This window comes from Otolemur garnettii, unplaced genomic scaffold (assembly GCF_000181295.1).
Source record: "Otolemur garnettii isolate 467f Iridium unplaced genomic scaffold, OtoGar3 scaffold00133, whole genome shotgun sequence".
Classification (NCBI taxonomy): domain Eukaryota; kingdom Metazoa; phylum Chordata; class Mammalia; order Primates; family Galagidae; genus Otolemur; species Otolemur garnettii.
In genome coordinates, this window is record NW_003852528.1 from 2280060 (window position 1) to 2301242 (window position 21183).

General features: G+C 43.5%; 1 protein-coding gene across 11 annotated transcripts in view; it reads left to right on the forward strand.

The window, feature by feature from the left end:
- Window positions 1–21183, forward strand: part of LRRFIP1 (LRR binding FLII interacting protein 1) — a 151705-nt gene that overhangs the window by 86185 nt on the left and 44337 nt on the right. For 2 of the 11 annotated variants that reach the window (XM_023518266.1, XM_023518267.1), the window contains exons 3-5: window positions 8430–8474; window positions 8971–9021; window positions 15545–15604. The exons of 3 other annotated variants lie outside the window; for them this stretch is intronic. In XM_023518266.1, coding sequence (XP_023374034.1) covers window positions 8430–8474; window positions 8971–9021; window positions 15545–15604 — 156 coding nt within the window. Of the gene's footprint in view, window positions 1–3083; window positions 3102–5218; window positions 5924–5986; window positions 6341–8429; window positions 8475–8970; window positions 9022–11407; window positions 11447–15544; window positions 15605–21183 lie in introns of those variants that run through there. 6 more of the 11 variants (XM_003798233.3, XM_023518270.1, XM_023518272.1 and 3 more) reach the window with 6 other exon arrangements.

Consider the following 21183-nt stretch of genomic DNA (forward strand, 5'->3'; position numbering starts at 1 on the left):
CTGAGCTGTTTTTTTAATGTGCATTTTAAGTGAGGAGATCTCAGTTCCTTTTCAGGCTGCTTGCCTGTGTCTTCAAAACATTTCTGTTCATATTTCAGTAGACACTTTCCGGCTCACTGTGTGTTGGCCACTGCTGGCCCCGTCCCTCTGTTTTAGAAACCATTTGGTGGTTAATCCCGAAGGCAGTGGCCACCGCCCCCCAGACTGCCTCGCTCTGCTCATGCTGCCTGGAGCTCCCAGCTCATCCGGTTTTAACCAGCTTCCCCATGTTCCCTAACAGGCCCCTAGTCTTTTTTTTTTTTTTTAATAAGGTCATAAAAGAGCTAGTTGTAATAAGAACTTCCCCGGATGTTTTGTTGTTCTGCCATGTTCGGCCACAGCTGATTGGATTTCACTCTCCTGGCCGATCAGGGTTTCTGTGTGATTGTGGCAGAGCCAGGACCTGGAAGAAGGGGAAGCAGTGAAGCTGGAGTGGGGCCGTCTCTGGTTTTCACAATGGCATTAGTGGTCATTCTGTCACTTTTCTCCTGTGCAGTGTAAGAGAAAGTTGCTTTCACCAAGAATGCAACTACAGTACATACATATCTATGTTCTAAGTTATACATTCAGATAAAATATATTCCATCCTTAATTAGAAATAAATACATGGTGATATTAGCAGCTTATTACAAAGTTCTTTGGCAAAAGTTCTTGAGTTAGAAAATAGAAATTGAGATGAATTAAGCCACAAAAATCATCTTTTCAAACAGCCTCCTTTAAAAGTGCCCCTTTCTTCCTTTGAGTTAAAGGAAGTCCTCTTCTGTTGCATTTTAATTCTGTAACATAAGAGTAACCTGTTGAAGAACTCGTGTATCTCAGTTGCAATATTCCAAACCATACCCCCCCCCCCGAATTAAAAATAAGCAAGGCTTAAAAATAAGTAGTCCCAGCTACTCTGAAGACTAAGGCAGGAGGATCACTTGAGCCCAGGAGTTGAGACCACAGGTCACACCTGTGGATAGCCACTGCACTCCAGCCTGGGTAACATCGTGAGACCCCCATCACTCAAAAAAAAAAAAAAGTCAGAAAATAAAAAATTGTTGCAACCCAAGGTGGGAAACTAAATCTTGGCCGTTTTAGAATCTAGAAATGGGAGATGGATGTTGAAAGGTGGAGGGAGGCGTGTGGCGGTGCTGGGGGCCCAAACGGCTCTCACTGCCCCTCACAGCAGCCCTGCAAAACCCAGGGACATCCCCACTGCACGTTTAGGAAACAAAGCCGGGGGTGGGGGTGGGGTGATCAGGAACCCAGCATGAAGGGCTGCTCTGAGGTTTAAACTGGGTCTGTGACTTGTAGTCACAGCAAGGAAGGAATAGAGTGGCCCACAGAATCCTACTCATTTTCTAAGTAGAAACATCCCTTGGAAACCAAGTTTCTCCTTGGTTGAATTCAAGGAACAGAATATCCAAAATTAAATAAGACACTTTCATTAGCCATTCATTTAGCTGTCCCTTGACTTGACCCAAGTCCAGGGGGCAGGGGAGGACACATGCATGTGTGCGAACATCCGTGTGAATGTCTGGAGGGAACAGCGAGTCCAACTGGTGTCCTCTGAGCTTGCAGGTTGGAGACATGCTTAGAGGATTTAGGAAGGTGTGTGGACCTGGCCTCCCTCAGCCTCAGGCCCTGCTACCCTGAGAGCCCGCTGACACCATCTGAAGTCACACAGTCTGATACCTGGGGCACCGGCGTTTTAAGTTGTTGATTAAGGGGAAAATGAGTACTCTTTGGAAGACCAGTGTTCAACTATCTAGTAGGGTTGATATTTTGATGTAAAAATTTAGAAATACGATCCCTGTTTCCCTCTGGGAAGTGAGGCCCTCACCTGTTTACGCGCATTTTTGAGCAGTTGAGGTTTTTTGAGGAGACTCTGAAAATGCTGGGGAGGATGGGAGGCTGGTGTCCGGGGCTGAGTTCCCCCAAGAGGGCACCACGGCAGCAGAGACCCCACTGCTGGGGGCCCAGGTCTGTCCTCACGCCTTGGAGGAGTAGTGAGCTTGGCTTCCCATTTGTCAGACCCAGGCCCACGCCAGCCCCTCCCCCCCAGCTCTCTTTATTGGCTCTTTTCAGTAGTTTCAGGTGGTGAGAATCCAGTGACTCCTGCTCTGCTACCTATGCCTTTGAAAGCATATGAGCTCCTTCATAGGGTAAAGTCATAACATAGGTCTTCTTGGGGAAATCCAGGTGAACCTTGCGCTTCAGTGGGAGAACCTAGGGCAGTAAACAGCAGTGCTGATGAGAGTGTATCTCTTTGCTTCTAGTTTGGAAACATTTTTGGTTGGCGGTGCTGTGTTTATTATTGTCATAGTGTTGAATATACTCACCTGTGCTTCCCCCAGGTGTGACAAGAAACGCTAACTCTCCTCTTGCAATTTTGGCAGAGCCTCGAACAGTGCCTGACACAAATGTTTTCTTGAATGAATGAATGAAAACAGGTGGATATCTCAGCCTTTCCTGGTGATTGCTACAAAGTTAGGAGAAACCCCTGAAGCAAACTCACATGTCAATGTATGATGATAAGTTGTTTCTTTTCTTAATATTTCAGCTATATTCTAACTATAGCTCTGTTGATTTGGAATTTCCCTGCTATTCTGTATGTGTTGGTGTGAATCAGAACATCAGAGCCTCTGTCTTCATTATTTGTGAATTTACCCAGTTGACTTCCCAATTAAGTTTGTGTACTTTCTGGTTCAACTTTTACTAGTACGAAAATAAATTTCAAACTAAAGATGAAGTACTTCTTTCTCTTTTGTAGTAATAGGTGATGCAAACTTCTGCCTTAGGAAATTAGCAGGGTTAAGGTAGAGGTTCATGTGGGTATACCCTTATGTCACCAATATATTTAAAATGAAATGTAAAATAAGTAATGACATTATTAATTCTTTAAATGCTTTTTAATTCATATTTTACCAGTATTTACTGTTTCTTCCCCAGGATGGCTTTTATTCATATTTCTCTTTGCTTACAGAACCCTTTCCTGATGTTTCTGCTTCTTTAATTGGATTTTATATTTCTTTCCCTTCTTCTTTTGTTCATCTTTCTAGATCTATCAGGTCCAAAAGGTAGGCTCTTCCTTCTCCATTTTCTAATTTGCATGTACTAATTTTGCCTTGCCAAGGGCCTGGTCACCTTTCAGAAATAATGCCTTGCATTGCAGATACAGAGGAGTTTTTACTCTTGGTTTTACCGCCTTGTAATATGAATCTGTTTGAACAAGCATGCCAGGTTCCCACTCCAGCCCACACAGAGCAGCCGTGGACACATTTCTATGTACTGAATGCTTTTTTCACCTCCATTTTCATTAGAAAATTATTTCCTTGAGAAAGAAACTAATTCTAAGACAAAATCAGATTTCAGAATTTAAGGAGCTTTTGAAGTCATATGTTGAATGAGATAGATGATTTTATCATAAAACTTTCAAAATACCAATGCAAATGACCACACATTAAAAGATTATTAGATATTGATTTAAAAACCTCAATAAGAAAGACAATGATATAACAATAAAATAAACCTGCCTTCCTCCATTCCTCATATTCAGAGTTTCATAAACTAACATGTATCTCTATTTCCTAGCATTTTGTAGAGGCAGCTGAGGTTTAGAAATAAATATACCGGGCAGGCCAGACTCAGAAAATTGGGAGAAAGATAGTTAACTCAATGATTTATGATTCAGCAGGAGTGAGTAGGTTCTCTGAGAATCTATAGAAGTTGTGTACAAATGAGTCTTTCCCATAAATGAATCTTGTTTGTTCCTTACGACATCTGTAATAGTTTTTTTTATAAATTTGTTGGTTTCTAGGTAAAGTACAACTGTGTTATTCTTTTAGAGCAGCTAAGAAAATCAGAATAAGGTTTTTTAACTTTAGAGGTTAGAGCAGGCAGACCCTTCGAGCACACGGCCAGTAAGTGTTTAAGTGCCCAGTGTGTTGGATTCCAGTGCTAGCCACAGTTCTGAATTACCTTCCCTGTCCATCTCCTTCCTTCTGCCCAACTGCTGTGTGAAGAAATCAGTGGAGCAGACACCAGAGTCTGTGCATTTTGTTAGTGTTTCTAAGGTCTGAGTATTGAAATGGGTCCTGAAACCTTGAGTTCCTTGTTATCCCTGGAGAGTCTGAGAAGACCCAGGCAGGTCAGAGGCGCAGCTAAGGAGCCCTGGCTATAACTGATGGAGGAGGAGACATCATTGTCCAAAACCTAGAAAGGGGGCTCTGTGGGGGTAAACCGCCACAGGGCTCCATCCAGTCATTTCCACTTGGAGTCATTCTTTTCTTGTGTTATATCACTATTATTTTCTTTTTACAAATATACCAGGGATACAGTGGGAGAGGTTTATCAGAGTGTGAGTTTGTACACAGTGGAAGTGCAGGGCACAGCTTTGTAGGGAACCTGTGACCAAGGGAGGAGAGGCTTTCTTTATAAACCACTGAGGTTTACCAAGAGGACAAGGAGGCAGTGAGGGTGAGCCTTCCTCCCAGGGCAAGTAGCTGGTCTGTATAATGGTTTCTCTTGACTCAAAGCTATTTCTGAAAGCCAAGCGCCTTTTGCATTAGTGTGGCTCTTGCTTCTCTCTGCATGACTCACGGGCTAATCACAGTGTTTATGCTGGAAATATGTATTTTGCCCTCTCTGGACTTTGCTGTGCTGATGCCGATGGCTAGCATGGGAACTACTTGTTAATCGCACTTGCTGTTGCTGGCGTGTTCTCCCACCTGGAAAGGAAGGCATGGAAATGCAGCTAGGCTTATGGCAGCTATTGACAAGACCACCCATGAACTAGGAGAAGATTTTGAATGTTGGCTCTTATTATTATCATGAAAATAGCAATAGACAGTATGCCTTACCTGACATAGGAATATAAGGGGGCAAAAAGAAAAATGTTAAAATAGAAAAACTGGTAGTACTGCTTTCTTTTGGAGTTTAAATAAAGTTATTGTGAATTTATATATCCCTTCCCCTCTCCTTTAAAGAACTTAAAAACGTGCTTCTTCTATTTTTGTAGTTTAGCTGCGAGATGAAGGAGGGGTGATGGCAGCATCCCTCCTTTAACAGGGCAAACGTTAACTGAATCCAACACAGCTTTAAGCTGACACATTGTTCTGAAGTTGAAGTTAAAACATGATTTTGGGAAGTGTTTGCTTTTATTTCCTTTCTGATTTTTCTAAGGAAATAATTTATAGGAAAAGAGGTGACTCATCTACTTTTCGTATTAAGAGTTCAGTGTTGTTGAAATTTTAAAAGCTTTGTAAAGTTCTCCCTCCTAATTTTCTTCTCCCAATCAATTTTCCCCTTACCACCATCTCTGAGATTAAAGGATGAGACCATCCGAGAGCTGTGGGTTTTAAACCCAGCCGCCCTTCAGAATGAAACTAAACCAACCCTGGCAGCAGACATGTTTTGATTATTAAACAATTGCAAAAATTGTCTTGTACTCCCAGTCCCCACTCTATCTGCTGAGTATAAGATTTTGATGACAAGAGAGAAATCTCACATCTGTAATATATGATACTGAGGTGGTTTCTTTATTTTCTTACTGGAAATTGAAGAAAAAGGAGAAAAGCAAAGATCCCATTATTTGGGACCGTAACCTGGCTTCCCCCCAACTCTGGGATTACTGTGTTTGGTAATGGGGACAGCCATTCTGAGCCTGCTTTTCTAACTAACGTGGACCATTATGGCTCAGACTGTTACAGAGACACAGAGGCATTAACTGCAGTAATCTCCAAACACAACTTGGAGGTCTGTGTACTTCCCCTCGTAAGCGAAAGCCTCTTATGTAACCAACCACGGCAGGTTACAAAGACTTCCGGAGTGCATGAATTCTCGTGGGCCTAGATCCAGTGTAGAGGGCAGGCAGCTGGGCAGGTGTCCTCCGGATCACAGGGTCAGTGCACAGCTTCTCTCCCTGCCCTTTGGGCTTTCTGGTCCCAAGGTAGCAACCCAGGGGGTGGCTCTGGGCTCTTGCTCCGCTCAGGGTTTTATTTCTTTATTGCTTTTGCTTTGAAGCTGTGAACAGCTTGACAGAGGGGCTTGAATTCTGCTGGGTGAGGATTAAATGCTTGGGGGGCTGGCAGGGGCTTTCGTCACAACCTGCACAGGCTGCTGGGGGCGGCTCCTGCGGCAGGAGTGTGCTGTGACCGCTTGGCCTTGGCATGTGCCTTCGCTGCGCGGCAACCTGGGTGCCTGTCAGAACACTTTTTCAGACAGTTACTGTTTCACCACTTGCCTAATTTTCTTATCCTTCTGTCTGTAGAAATATTATGGGCTGGATACAAAATGGGGTGACATCGAGCAGTGGATGGTAGGCCTCAAATACAATTTTAAGATTTAAATGGTTTTTAACTTAATTCTCATGCACTTTAATTACGTAGATAGATTTCTCTTGCACCATAATTTAATATTGAGAGATTTTGTTCCGGAGGCTTCCGCATCTGGTCTCTGGTTGTTTACATCCCCGAGTGAAGCCTGCTTAGAAACGTCCTGGCAGGCACTTTGTCTTGTCTGTTCAGTAGCCAGTAACTGCTGATGTCTCCAGGCCAGCAGTTTATGGGGTCTCCACCTTTAGGGCCTCCCCACACACTTTGGGCAGAGGGCTGCCCCCGAGGACTCAGGCTGGGCCTGTGTCCCAGGCTCAAGAACTTTCCTGGGAACTTTCTCGTTACTATCATGGCTCACCAAGTTCCAGTTGGAGCCCAGAGGTACATTGTGCTCTGTTTGCTTCATTCGTGATTCCAACCAGCTGGTCTCAGCCTCATGCGACTTTATCTGCATTCGGGGCCTCCTCATCCTGTCTTCTGTGCCTGCTGAAACTACTGTTCTTGGGTGAGAAAATTCCTTTACATTCTCAGCCTATTTCCTAGAGCAGCCCTGCTACCTTCCCAACCAGGTGATTAGCTCAGCCCTAATGGTGCAGGAGTCCCTCCGGCTCCTGCCTAGGGGAAGGGGGCCTTCTGTGTGCTCTCCGCGGGTCTGACTCATTACCCCACCCCCCTGAGTCACTCGACCTCCCGGCGCTATTGCTTTATTGATTGACTTCATGGACATCCTCACAAGGCTTTGAGAACCTGGCCAGGATGGAAATGCCCTATTAAATGTTCCGTATGTGTAAAAAAAAAAAAAAACAACAAAGGAACATATAAAAAGTTCTCTTAACATCTTAGATACTGTACATAAAAGAGACTAGTTCTTCAAATATGAAGAACACACACTTCCTCTGTTGAAAACAAATGATTAAATCTAACCTGGGTAAACTCATTGTCAGCTTACATGGCAAAGGCAGATAGGTTTTTATCAAATCTTAAGACACAGTTAAAAGATGTAGCGTTGTTTTATATACTACCGAGAAAGAAAAAAATGCTACTAACTGTGTGCTGCTTTGATTATAAGACATACCCTAACTTCAGAGATGTTGAATTGTGAAAAATTGTGCCTTAAGGTCCACAAAATTTGCTAGGCTGGGTAACATCCTTACTGGATTTTTTTTTTTTTTTTTTTTAGACAGAGTCTCACCATGTCGCCCTCAGTAGAGTGCTGTGGTATCAGCTCACAGCAACCTCAAACTCTTGTGCTTCAGTGATTCTCTTGCCTCAGCCTCCCAAGTAGCTGAGACTACAGGCACCTGCCACAATGCCCTGCTGTTTTTTTTTTGCAAGTTGTAATTGTTTAGCTGGCTTGGGTCACGTTTGAACCCACCAGCCTGGGTGTATATGGCCAGCGCCCACCCACTGAGCTACGGGTACCTCCCCTTACTGGATCTTTTGTGGAAATAATTTATCTTCTCATTCCCAAAGAAAGAGAGGAAGATTCTAAACATAAGGGAACACATAGGCCAGTTTAAGTGAACTAGATTATGGAGATTAGAAAAAAATCAGACCCAGGCCAGGCACAGCGGCTCATACCTATAATCTTGGTACTTTGGGAGACCAAGGTGGGAGGATCACTTGAGGCCAAGAGTTTAAGACCAGCCTGGGAAATAGAATGAGACCCCACCTATACAAAAAAAAATTTTAATTTTTAAAAAAATTTTTTAAAAGATGTGGTGGTTGAGCCTAGGAGTTTGAGGTTACGGTAAGCTATGATCACACCACTGCACTGTAGATTCTAGCCTGGGCAACAAAGTGAGACCCATTCTCCAAAAAAAAAAAAAAAAAAATTAAGATTCATGTTCTGCCCCAACACAATTTTTTTAAAGCAAAAATGGAATGTGCCAATTGTGTGCTTTGGAACCCCTTCCTTTACAGTATTCCCAGTGGCTTAATTAAAGCCTTTCAGCAAAAGCAAAGCCAATATTTATTTGACATTTAGGTGGGACTATGTCAGCTTATTCTGAACACTCTGCTGTGTGTCTGTCTAACCTTTGATACTGACTGTTGCCTCTGTTGCTTTGGTAGGAAGACAGTGAGCGCTACTCTCGTAGATCCAGAAGAAACACCTCGGTTAGTACGTGCTCGTTTGTTACTCAGGCAGTGCGGCTGCAGCCTGACTTGGGCTTTCAGTGACTGCCGTTTATGTCTGTATATCACCTCTTAATAAAAGAAATTAACTAATTCTGATGTTACGTCAACAAAGACAATAAACTCAGCTTTTAGTGTTTTATGTGTTTAACAAATTGGTATTAGTATATTTATGAGTTTTCGCATTTTTATGCTATTGAATACCTGTAAATAATCTGCCTAGTGAGACTATGTATTGATGTGACCTATGAAGTAAATATTACCACTTTAATGAAATGAATTTAAATCCGTGTTATCCATAAAAAGTCCTATGAAAACAGGCGCACACACCTGTTGTCGCGGACCCCCGAGATTTTCAGAGGCGGCTGGCCCACTGCACTGCTGTGGTGTCAGACCAGCCACATCTCTCTGGGGACTTTGGTTTCTTTACTTGTGTCATATTGTCACTTCACACTGTTCTCATCCTTTCTTTCAATAGGCTTCTGATGAAGATGAGCGCTTGTCAGTGGGTAGCCGAGGAAGTCTGAGGGTCAGTAACCAGAGTGCTGAGTCCGCCTGGCACAGTCTGTGCTCCAAATCCTTTGCGTTCTCATCCCGCATTCAGGTTTCTCATCAGTTACCCTGCAGTCCCATAGTCAGTATCTGACTGACGCGATGCTCATGTACAGTCTGATCAGTGGGGTGTTTCTTTGCTGTTGTGCAGAGATTATTAATGCATGGAAGCACTCTGGTTGTTTTCTTCCCTGAGAGTGGAAGTCATCATTTTTCCATATTTGTCCTCATCACAAAACCACCAAAACTTGCTTAACGCTGTTGTTGGCATTGCCAGAATGGGAAGCAAATGTGTGACGGCGCCTTCTGCCCCTGCGTCAGTCTGCCAGCACATTCACAGTGCACTCCCCAGGAAAGTGGGAGCGGCTGTGAGTGGAGGTGACTATCACTGAGCCTGGAGAAGGCAAACCAGTGCTGGCTGCTAAGACCCCTGTCTGCCCTCAGGGGCCTTCCCTTTCATCTGCTATAATTAAATACCTTTGTCACTCGCAGCTTAATGCTTAATAGACACAAATATGGATTTTTCCTTAAACAGTCCAAAAACTTTCATAATTATACTTGGAAAAGTGTGAGCTTTGGGAAGTAGAGTAGAGAAACTGTGTTTTGGGCAGTGCCTGTGGCTCAGTGAGTAGAGCGCTGGCCCCATATACCAAGGATGGCAGGTTCGAACCCAGCCCCGGCCAAACTGCAACAAAAGAAATAGCCAGGCATTGTGGTGGGCACCAGTGGTCCCAGCTACTTGGGAGGCTGAAGCAAGAGAATCGCCTAAGCCCAAGAGCTGGAGGTTGTTGTGAGCTGTGACGCCACAGCACTCTACCAAGGGCAACAAAGTGAGACTCTGTCTCTAAAAAAAAAAAAAGAAAGAAAGAAAGAAATTGTGTTTTACCTGGTGCTTAAAGCTAGTAAATTAATATGAGCAGGTCAGTTTAGTTTAACACGGGGTAGAAAGTGCATCTCAATACTAGTAAGAAACAGGCCCCAAGGCAGCCGCTCCATTTTATTCAGGGACTATATAGGGCTGAAGGTCCGTTATATTGTTATGACAATTAAATCGTAATATCACCCCTTGACTTCTTATATTAATATGAGCACTAAGTGTGTGTTTAACTTGGCTGTTTATAATAATAAGACGGCAAGGTGAGTCACTGTCAGCCTGCTGTTAACACGGCTGTGGTCACTGTCCTTGTTGTGCCAAAAGCGGATCCACAGTGATTTTGCCAGGAAGAGGTTAAAACTGTTGCGATCTAAATGAGTATTTTGGTGTTATGCCAGCATTCATTTCATTTTCAATGATTTTAACCAGAAATGAGTTAGATGTCTTTGTCAGACACCACTCTTTGCTGGGATATCAAGTATATTTGGTTTAAGGTGTGAAATTCCACATAGGAAGTCCACAGTTAGGGCACTAAACCAGAGGAGGAGAACGCAGAGGACAACTCATTTCCAGCTACGTGGGTTGCTACACGACGCTTTGATGTACTTGATCTAAAAACATAGACTTAAAAAACCACCGAACTTGAGAACTTGGGCACTGGATATGGGGATCAGACTTCCTAATTTTTATAGGCACAGAACAAGCCCAGAGCAGTTAAGAGGCCTGTTCAGGGTCACAGTTAGTGACACGGCCAGTGCCTGTCACTCAGGGCCCTGGGCCGTGTGCCCTGCGTGTGCTGGGGTGCCCGGACCTCTATCCTCTGCTGCCTGGTGCAGCCAAGCAAGACACCCAGAGCCCTACCCAGAGGAACTGCTTGCTCTCTGTCTCTGCGGAGTCGACCGTTTTGTTCTTATGTATTTTAATATTCTGAAGTTTCACTTTGCACAGTTTTGATTTAAGATCATATCTCTTATTTCTTCACTCTCAAAACACGGGCCTTATTCATTCAATGTTGATAAACCCTAAAAAAGATGGTGATGGGGTCAATCTTAATATCTTAGTGTTTTGTAAACTAGTCTGATCCTCTCAGAAAATCTAGACTTTGGATAGCATACATTTTTAATTTTCCGTACTTAAATGTTGGTAGTGACACATCTGTCAACCTTTTTCATAACATAACTAGACGTACTATGTAGAGCAAGAAGCAAGACATCTCACCTGCTTCAGAATGTTGAATTATAGTGGCCTTTGTTATGGAACTTTGACTTAGTGTTGGATTTTACAGTATCAATCGTTCTGATGTAATTCTTTGTGTGTGTGTGCATATAAATATATATATATATATATATATATATGATCCTACAAGTAATGAGAAATGCATTTTTGGTAATATTTTAAAGATTGCTTGTTTTCTGTTTTACTTAGCTTTTTAATTTATTTTCGGCAACTCTCTTTTCTGTTTTTTCATCTTCTATCTTCCTTCTGACAGTCCCAGCCTGACTTGGAGTATGGGGGTCCCTACGCCTGGGTGAGATGTTTGGATAAACTTTGCTGTGTCGCACTAACTGTGTGGAGTGACTAATAATAACCTGTGACATTTCCACTAATCACGTGATGCCTTTCTAAAAAGCCGAGCACATCTTTGTGCATCGACCCATCTCTGCCTGGGAGATGCTGGAGTCAGAAGGGCAGGCACACTCTGGAGTGAGCGATCTTAGAGCCCCAGGTGTGGCCTGGTCTTTCCGGGATGGGTGCACAGACATTCCCTCGCCAGACGGTCTGCGAGCACAGCTGCTGGCACACCTTGTGTAGCAGCCGTGCACACCCAGATGAAAAAGATGGTGTCCTGCTGTCAAGGAATTCAGATCAAGAATTCCCGAAGCCTCTAAATTTAAAAGAATAAATGTAAATTCATCTTACCTAACAAAATAAAAAATCCATTATTTTCCGATCTGTATCCATTCAAATTAAGCATGATCTGGCTCTTTTGCCAGAAATTAACTCTTTGGGGAAAGACCCCAATTCCAATAAAAAGGGTTTAGATTTAAACTCAGAACTACTATTCTTATTTCTCACTCTTTGTGAGGGTGTCTATGCTTTACTCTGTCTGAAAACCTATAAAATTTACACTTACAAGAAGGAAAATTTCTCAACCAGAAAGCACAGCTCAGCCTTCAAGTGCTGTGCTACTGAAGTGATTGTAGCATATTATATACCCACATGCTACTTTCTATTAAGGACCTCACATAAAAGCACTAGATGTTTCATGTATTATATTGTATCTCAAAATTATTTAGCAAATTTCTGTTTTAAAAATGGATTTCTAGGGCTCAGCGCCCATAGCACAGTGGGTATGGTACCAGCCACATTCACCGAGACTGGTGGATTCTAGCCCGGCCCAGGCCTGCTGAACAACAATGACAACTGCAACAACAGCAACAAAAATAACCGGGCGTTGTGGCAGGGGCCTGTAGTCCCAGCTACTTGGGAGGCTGAGGCAAGAGAATCGCTTAAGCCTGAGAGTTTGAGGTTGCTGTGAGCTGTGATGCCATAACACTCTACCGAGGGTGATATAGTAAGTAAGACCCTGTCTCAAAAAAAGGATGGATTTTTAGGTTTAAGGTGATAATTAGTAAATAGCACCATACATCTGCATAGCATGTTTGGGGTGCTGAGCACCCGATGGAGTACGGTTCTGCCCGTCACAGATGAGAGACAGAGGTCAGAGCGAGCAGCTGAGAGGCAGCCAGCCCAGCCGGTCCCACCCTTAGGCGCTGCAGACCAGCCTGGCCAGGTTCAGACCTGCCACAGGCACTCAAATGTACAAAGATATGTAATCAGGTTCAGACCTTGTTACTTATCTACATAGCACTTCCACAATCCTGTTTCTGTGACACTGTAAGTCTAGCAACACCTCTGTTTTCTGAGGAATGACTGGATTAGCAGTGTGTTTCTAGATTATTACTGTTTTTATTTTAAGCTCACAGTGAATTCTGTGGAGGGGCCAGTCCCTCGTGGATATGTTAGCAATGGTCAGGAGCACAGTTTGGATTTTCTCATTCTTTTTAAAATGAGATCGACTACATCGGGTGTTGCACTCAAGGGTTTTGATTTTTGCCCTTGTTGTGTTTGTCCCATCTCTGATGTGTGCTTTGTATTTTGACTCATGTAGAAAAGTAGACATTAACATTAAAAAATGTGAACAGTTCACTTTTGCGTGGTCACATGGGAAGCTCACCCAGGCTTTGGTGACACTGCATGGTGGTCACGTGTGTTCAGACTAATCACAAGTTACCGTTAGAATCTGTGGTTTTGACAGGGCATTACTCTTGCTTTACTTATCTGTGTTAGAAATGCTAATTTATGAATGTCCTCTTTATTTTGTTCTCTCTTCTAAGTGTTTCTTAGTCTCACTGTATGTAAGAGTCACCTGGAGAGTTTGTAAAAATGCCTCTTCCTGGGCCCTACTTCTAGCTATTCTGATTTCCCTGGTCGGGGGGGCCCATGCTTCTAAGAAGCAGTCCAGGTGAAGCTTGAGCCCAGGAGCCCACGGTCACAGTGAGCAATGCTGGTGCCACTGTACCACAGCCTGGCTGGTAGAGAGAGACCTCATCTCTTTGAAAAAAAAAAAAAAAGAAGAAGGAAGCACAGCAGGTGACCACAGTACTGGTAGTCTACAGGCTGCCCTCTAAACACTGCCCCGTGTGGTCTAAAGCCACACAAAGAGTGCTGGAAAATTCTGTAGAGCAAAGCTAGGTAAACACGAATGTGCTACGTATGGACTTCTGCTGGTAATGGTTAATTGGCATCTCTGCTGCCTATTAGAGGTAGCCCCACCCATCTAAATACAGCACATAAAAACACAATTTAAGAGGAGAAAGTTGGTAATGTTCTTTCAGAAGGTCAGAGAGAAAATACAGTCGATAGGCATATTCCAGGAACGTAGTCTTGGTCCCGAAGACAGAATTCTAGTATCGCAGACCTGGGCAGATGTTCCACGAAGCCTGCAAAATGCCTTCTCAGGGAAGGTTAGAAGAGAAGTGGGGACAGAGGAGAGGGCCGATGGGCGCTCCCAGATCTCCCTCCCCCTGCTCTGTTGCCGCAGGCCGGGCTAGAGACTGGAAAGACAGAAGGAAGGCTCCCCTAAAGCAGATGCATTGCCTCAGATGAGGAGGGATGAGAGCCAGATCTGACTATGCAAGTCCTGGACAGGGCACCTTACTGTCAGATAATCTTGTGGGGAAAGACAGGAGAGGAAATTAGGCTAAGTAAACCTCCTGCCAATCTGCAAAGGTTTTTATTATTGAAATGTTTTACTGTTATTTGTAGAGTTCTCTCATTTAATGTGGAAGGATTTCTAGATTTTGTTTAAATTCTTCAAATTGATTTTTTTTTAAGTTGTAGCAAAGTTAAATATACTATTTTATAGTCAAGGTTTCATGAAACTGGATTTATAATCTTATCTGGAAATTCAATTATTTATTCTGCATTAATGTCCTGGCTGCCAAATGGCACCTACAATAAGGAGCCATGTGCTGGGCGCCTGCCCCAAGAAAGAGTTCATGACCCAGCGGTCAGCACACACTGCCACGGCTGCCTTGCCAGTGCTTGGGATACTCATTTACATCTCACTTAATCCTCTCAGTGGCCTTGGAAAGTGTACATCATTATGTACATTTTTATTACTGAGGAAGCAGAGGCTCAAGTGGATTGAATAACTTGTTTAAGGTCAGAGGACAGAGCATCTGTTTGGAATTTGGACTCAAGTCTGTGACCTATTTTTTCCATTTTTACCCCTGTGTGGATCGCCTCTCCTCTTCCTATCTCTAGAGGTGGTTTTGTCGCCAATGTTTGACAGCTCTTACCTCGAGTCAGCAGAAATTTCATTCTTGACTAATTAGGGCATCTTTAAAGGCCTATGCTTTGGCCTTACAGGGAACGTGGCTGAGACTCGAGGAGAAAGGGAAGATGGGCATGGGCTGAACATAATTGTTCTCCTTTATTGTCCATAATTGTCCTCCTGGAGGACAAATTATGAAATCATTTAAATGTGTCCTACGATTTCATTTTGAAAAATAGTAGATGAATGTAAAACCCATGATACACATTTTTTCTGTGATGAACTTTTGCATTTAATTATAGATGGAATGGAAACTATTTCTGAGTCTTCCAAATACGGCTTCACAATGGGCTGTGATTTTCAAGGAGTTAACCTGAAAACTCACAGACTCAGGCTGAATCACTGCCCAAGGCCTGGTCTGCAGAAGATCTGCAGCCTTCTCCAAAGCTACATGCTGTGGCACTATCACAAAACGCAGAGGAAAGCCTCTGCTCCAGGCCATGTGCTCCACCTCGGGGAGGGCCTGGGTGCCACCTTAAGGCCCAGATTGACCTGTGACCAGAAACCTCCCGACTGGATTAGCTTGACTGTGCCCTTCTCTCCCAAGCCACAGGGAGGGCAGGGGAGGCCTGATGGCAGGGTGGGGGTGGCCAGGGTTTGCACTGTCCCGGCTTGTCATTCGTGTGCTAAGAGCTCACTTTATACTCTAACTCTTCGTTGCTGGTTTGTGTCTGTGTCTTCATGTGTGTACTGATGTCACTTATTCTCTTTTCTTCATTGAGACAGACAAATGGTTATGATGGAGAACTACATGGATCCCAGTCCCTGAATAGAAGATCTGGCAGGGTTAGTATAGTAAATTTGCATGGCACACGATTCAAATAGGTTGCTTTAAAGTTTAAAGCGTCTATTGCTAAGTTGAGCTTCTTTGCTTTTTTTTTTTTTAATGTTATAATGGATGTTTTTTTCCTAGCACATGATAGAATGAAAGATAATGTTTTTCAACTAGTAAACATTCTCAGAATGTTAGTATTCAAACATTCTGAGAATGTTAATCGGACATTCTGAGAGGGTAAAAGGTACACATTGATAAGACTTATCTCTAAGTTTAAACAGATCTAAAATTAAAGACTAGTTGTGTTATTGCTTGGCTGCCCTGGGAGTATGTGTATAATGTGTATATTAAGTATGTCCAGCTTTCAGAAATACTAAATCCACCATTTTCTCAGCTCTTCATACTTTCCATTTGTAATCTCATTTAATGTTTATCTTAAAGACACCCAGACATGAGTCTGTTTTCCTGGAGAGGAAAAGGAAGAGAACTGAACACTAATCTTTCTCGTTTCTTTTTTTTTTTTTTTGAGACAGAGTTTCATTTTGTCGCCCTTGGTAGAGTGCCTTGGCGTCACAGCTCACAGCAACCTCCAACTCTTGGGCTTAAGCGATTCTCTTGCCTCAGCCTCCCAAGTAGCTGGGACTACAGGCCGAACACTTATCTTGGAGGGCTCACAGCTGAGGGGTGGGAGGCAGAGGAGGGGCCAGAGAGAGGGAGAAGAAATACACAGATCACACAGGTCTGGTTTATGTTAAATGACCCCAGATCTTCTTGTTGCTGTTCATTTTTTTCTTTTAGTAAAAATTTGACTGACTGTTTAAAATACTATTTCTTTTAATTGGAATTATTTCATATTATAATATTATATACACTTAAATTATATTTTTAGGCTTCTAATGAGAGACACCTGCCCTCCATATTTCCCCTTCACCCCAACCCCGTCTTAGGTTCTAAAACAGGCCTAGCGGGGTGGTTCTTACCTTCTCATTCCCATTCAGGATTATATATACTTTCATTATCATTCATCCAAGTGCTTCTCCTTCCAAACATTAACAAACGGAGTTTAAAGGTTAGGTCCTGCTATTGGCATTGCTTTTTACATTGACGTTCCTTGAAGTTTCCTGCCTTGCTATGTGTCTCTTTAAGGTAACACAGCTTTCCAGAGATAGGAACATTCAGCGCAGGGTTCCGTGCACGCTGCACGTTTGCAGTGTTGCTGGCCGTGCTCCGCATTCCTGCAGACTGCTTCATACCAGCGTTACAGGGCACTAGCTGAAGTGTTTTCGGATGGCCGCTCAACCTCTCACTGGAATTGTATTGACTGGTTTATAACTTTCTCTCCTAAATGCGTTACCATAACTGATTACAAGAAATCATAATTTAGAGTTGGAAGTTATTTCAGAAGTTCATTATTCCAACTTCTACCTAATATTACATTCTTCTCCAGAATATCACTAACATGAAGTGACAGTATGAGGTGGCAGGGGCTTTATGTTGTACATGTATCCATATATTTTAATCTTTGGTTTTTACATGAAGACAATAAAAATGTACGTAATGATACTGTTAAGATTTAAGTAATACTTCTGCAAATCAAATATGAAAGGACCTGATTATAAAACCATTCACTACAGAATGTAATTGGCCATCAAACTGATTTAATAAATAATCAGAAAGTATAATGATTGAGGGGCAAAATAACCTCCATGTAAGGCAGCATTGTGCACGGTAAGGTCTCAGAGCAGAGAACTAGAGTCAGTGTGAGAAGGAGCTTGGAGGAGAATGAGAAGTTTCATAGACATAGGAAATACCTATTGATGGGAAGGAATAAAATGACCCAGGCCGATGTAAGAGTTGGGAAATAGCTGTTTCTTATCAGGGAAGCCAGAGTCTCTGTAGCAAGAGAACTGTCTGGTCACTGTGAATGCCGTCTCCTGCCTTCATCTGTGACTTCCCCACGGCACCTCTCCACTCAACCCCAGTGAGGGCAGCCTGCGGGCACTTTCCTCCCATGGATAGTGGCTCTTCCTGGACAGATGGGGGCAGGCTCTATCAGACCCCACCTGCCTCCCTCAAGTTTCAGGCCTGAGCTCTAGCTCTCAGGTGGGCTGGGCTGAAGGAAAATCAAAAAATTTGCAATAAACAGAATTTTAGTTACTTAGGAAGATATGTAATAAGGACAGTTCAGAGTAGGAGGTAATAGACGAACTGGCATGAAATTTAGTGAGTTATTGCGAACAGTATTACAGACATAAATTGTGAAAAGCAGTGATAGATAAAACCTTAGCATCACTGGGACCCAAACACTGAAATAAAAACAGCTCAGAGTCTCCATTTGTTGAAAACTTCTGGTTGTCTTGATTGTAGATAGATCAGCATTCCTGGGGTACTGATATTGGTGGGACACGCACTGCAGGTGGAATGGCTGGGGGGAGCTCACACTAAACTTCTTTGGTGCTCAGAATTCCAGCTACAGTGGTGACGGCAGATTCTCTACTTTGTCATCGTCCAGGGACAAGAAGCTGGTTGGTTTCCATTTAAATCTTTCACGTCCTCTCTCAGAAGCTTCAGGTTTTGTAGCATGCAGCCTTGTATGTGTGAATTTAGCTCCGCTTTCCTCTTTTAATGTCTTATTTTATGAATTTTTATTTGGACAGATAATTTTGTTAAAGTAAACTCTGACCAGCGGTTAACATGAGCTGTTTCATGCAACTCACTCCTCTGTGCTGCATTTGACTCTGCCAGCCTGGGTGTGAACTGTGTTCAGCTGGCTACAGTGAAAGGCTGTGTTCTGGATATAAAGGCAGTCCTCAGGTTATGAACAACATGGGCTCTGTACCTTTGTTCTTAAGCTGAATTTGTATGTAAGTTGGAACGTTGCCTATAACTGTGAGTCGTATTCCAGTCATATGTTTATAACTCAAGGACTGCCTGTATTTCCTAGAGTTAATCAAAAGGAAAAAATAATGGGAAGAGTGCCTTGGGTTTCTTTCCCGGAGAGTTTCTGAAAACAGAACTGCCTTGTAGGATACATGCACACTGTTTCTCAGGGATAGGCCAGATTTGGAGTGAAAATTCAATCTAATGCAAATCTGGGTGCTGGCACAATACATCACCTGTCAGGACATGGATCCATCCTGATAGGTTCAATTTCTGTGTTATATGGGGCGCCCTAAAGTAGCTAAGGCTTGTTCATATCCTAGTTAAGGTTCATATTCACTCAGCAACATTAGGGAACCAGTTGAGGTAAGAAGAAAACTGAACGGGCCCTGGGCGCACAGAGATCAGCAGTGAGGCAGGTGATCTCAGATCACTCACTTTTAGAGCAGAAGACTGAACACCACAGCAGATACCAGGCATTGTGACTAGGTGAATCGGCAGGATGATAGGGAGACACTGAGTTTGCCAGAAAGTGTCATAACAAAGGAGGTAAACTAAACCTGAAAGAATTAATAGGAAAATAAAAACCCAGGAAGAATAAATAGGAACTAGCCAGGTAGAGCCTAGAGGGGAATCTCTACCACGTGGACAGAGGAGGCAGTGGACGGTGAGAACTTCCTGGGGGAAGCCTGCCTGGCTGAGCGCAAGGCAGCGTCAGACCCTGACAACCTCCTGGCTGAGCGCAAAGCAGCGTCAGACCCTGACAACCTCCTGGCTGAGCGCAAGGCAGTGTCAGACCCTGACAACTGCTCCCCCTCTGCAATCAGAAAAAGTCAGAAATCCACGCAATGCCTCTGCCATTTCCTTTACCCTCCTCCCCCATGGAGCCTTCGACCTCATTAAAATGCTTCTACAAGAAACAGCTGAGAGCCCTTCCAGCCTCCCCCTCCCGCCTTCTTTTCCCTCTGGGTTTCCTTTCTCAACTCCCCCCCAACAGTCTTAACTCCAGACCCCCTGGTCCCCTTTTTCTCACCCCTTGCAGACCTTGCTCACCTCCAAAGGTGGTTCCCAAAGATGCCGGCAGCTCCCTCCGCCCTCTAGCTGGCTTGCCCGCTTTCCAAACACCTGCTGCTGCCTCTTAGACCCTGAAATGATCAACACTGCATCCCTCACCTGAGCTGGTGACCTTCCTGTCCCCAAGTGGTACATTTTGACTAGATATAGGATGTGCTGTGAGCACTAAAGTATTGGTGGGTTTTAACACCTTGAAAAAGAGCTCCTGTATTTCCTTAGTTCACAGGGAGATTTTGCCCTTACGGAGAGCAGTTAGTCATTTAGAAAACTTTATTTCCTCCTTGTTTTTGACAGCCTGAGATGCTTGCTTTAAAATAGAAGATGATGATAGATATATAATACTCAGATATCGATTATTCACTCAAGCTTGTATCCGACTCAAATTCATTTAGGAGAAATAACCCACCTCCAGAGGTTTAAATGACAAGACCAGGGCTGGCCCCTTCAAACCTAAAGGACATCAGACTTTCTGTGAGGCCAAGTGTCCCCAGCATTGTGCTGTCTGAGTCTCATGATACAGCCACCCTCAAAACCTTCCTGGTAATTGTGCTCTGCAGGTGTTTATTCCACACATCAGCTTGTTTAACTTTATTTAAATATAATAATAGAGAACTTATCAATGTAGTGTGTGGCATTTACCGCTCTTCAGAATGACTTTTCAAGTGCTTTAGTGTCAGAAGCAAACCCTGGAGGTGACAGTACAATATGGCCTGATGGCCACAGGCACTTTCTCCCATGTGGCTGCAGGGGCCTTTGTGCACATCAGGGTTGACAAAGTGGCCTTTATACAGGGCATTCTCTCCAACTACTGGAACAAGTTCCGATATTTGTGCTAAAGATTAAGAGTTCCTCCCTGTGCATCCCAGCATTCCACTTGCCTCTCTCCCACGTCATTTCGATGTGGCTTATTTAAGGGATGGCAGTGAGAGGCATGAGTTAGGGGACCTTGAAGTCTTGGTTAGTTTCAGGCTCTGTCAAGGTACTTTAATGGGACCACTTCATCTTCAAGGACTGCGCTGTTCTTGGTGACAGTAGAATACTCCAGACACAGGAATTATGAAGCAGCCAGCCTCCCCTTGAAGGATCCTTGGAGTAAGACATTTATTGGGGAGAACCATTAATTTATATAGGAGTATTCCCCAGAAATGTTGTATAGCCTGTCAGTCACAGAATATGCCACCAAGTTTATCACAACTCTTGTGAATCCAGAACACGTATTCACAATGTAAATGGCCAACGGAGGGGCCCCGTGGGAGGTCTTCATCAGTGAAGCATAGTATTACATAAAATAGAGGGTGATATCCCTGAAAACTACAGGTTTTCAGTTTTTCCCACAAAACTTAAAAAATTAGAACTCAAATTACAAAGGCTTTGAAAATCCCTCAGGTCTGTCAATTAAGATCTGTGTTTTTCTGTGTGTAGATTCAAAACCCTAATTTGGTCTCATCTAATAGCTTTCCCTTCCCCTCCCTGATGAGTGCATACCCTTTACTGTTTTTGCTGTAAAAGGTTATTTTGTCTGAGTTGGCGGTGCTGGTGCCCCTTTGAGATGACACAAGGTGTGAGACATCTCCCTGCTGCCTGTCCCTCAGCGCTGACTCAGGGACCCTAATGCTCCCACCCCAGGCTTCCCAGT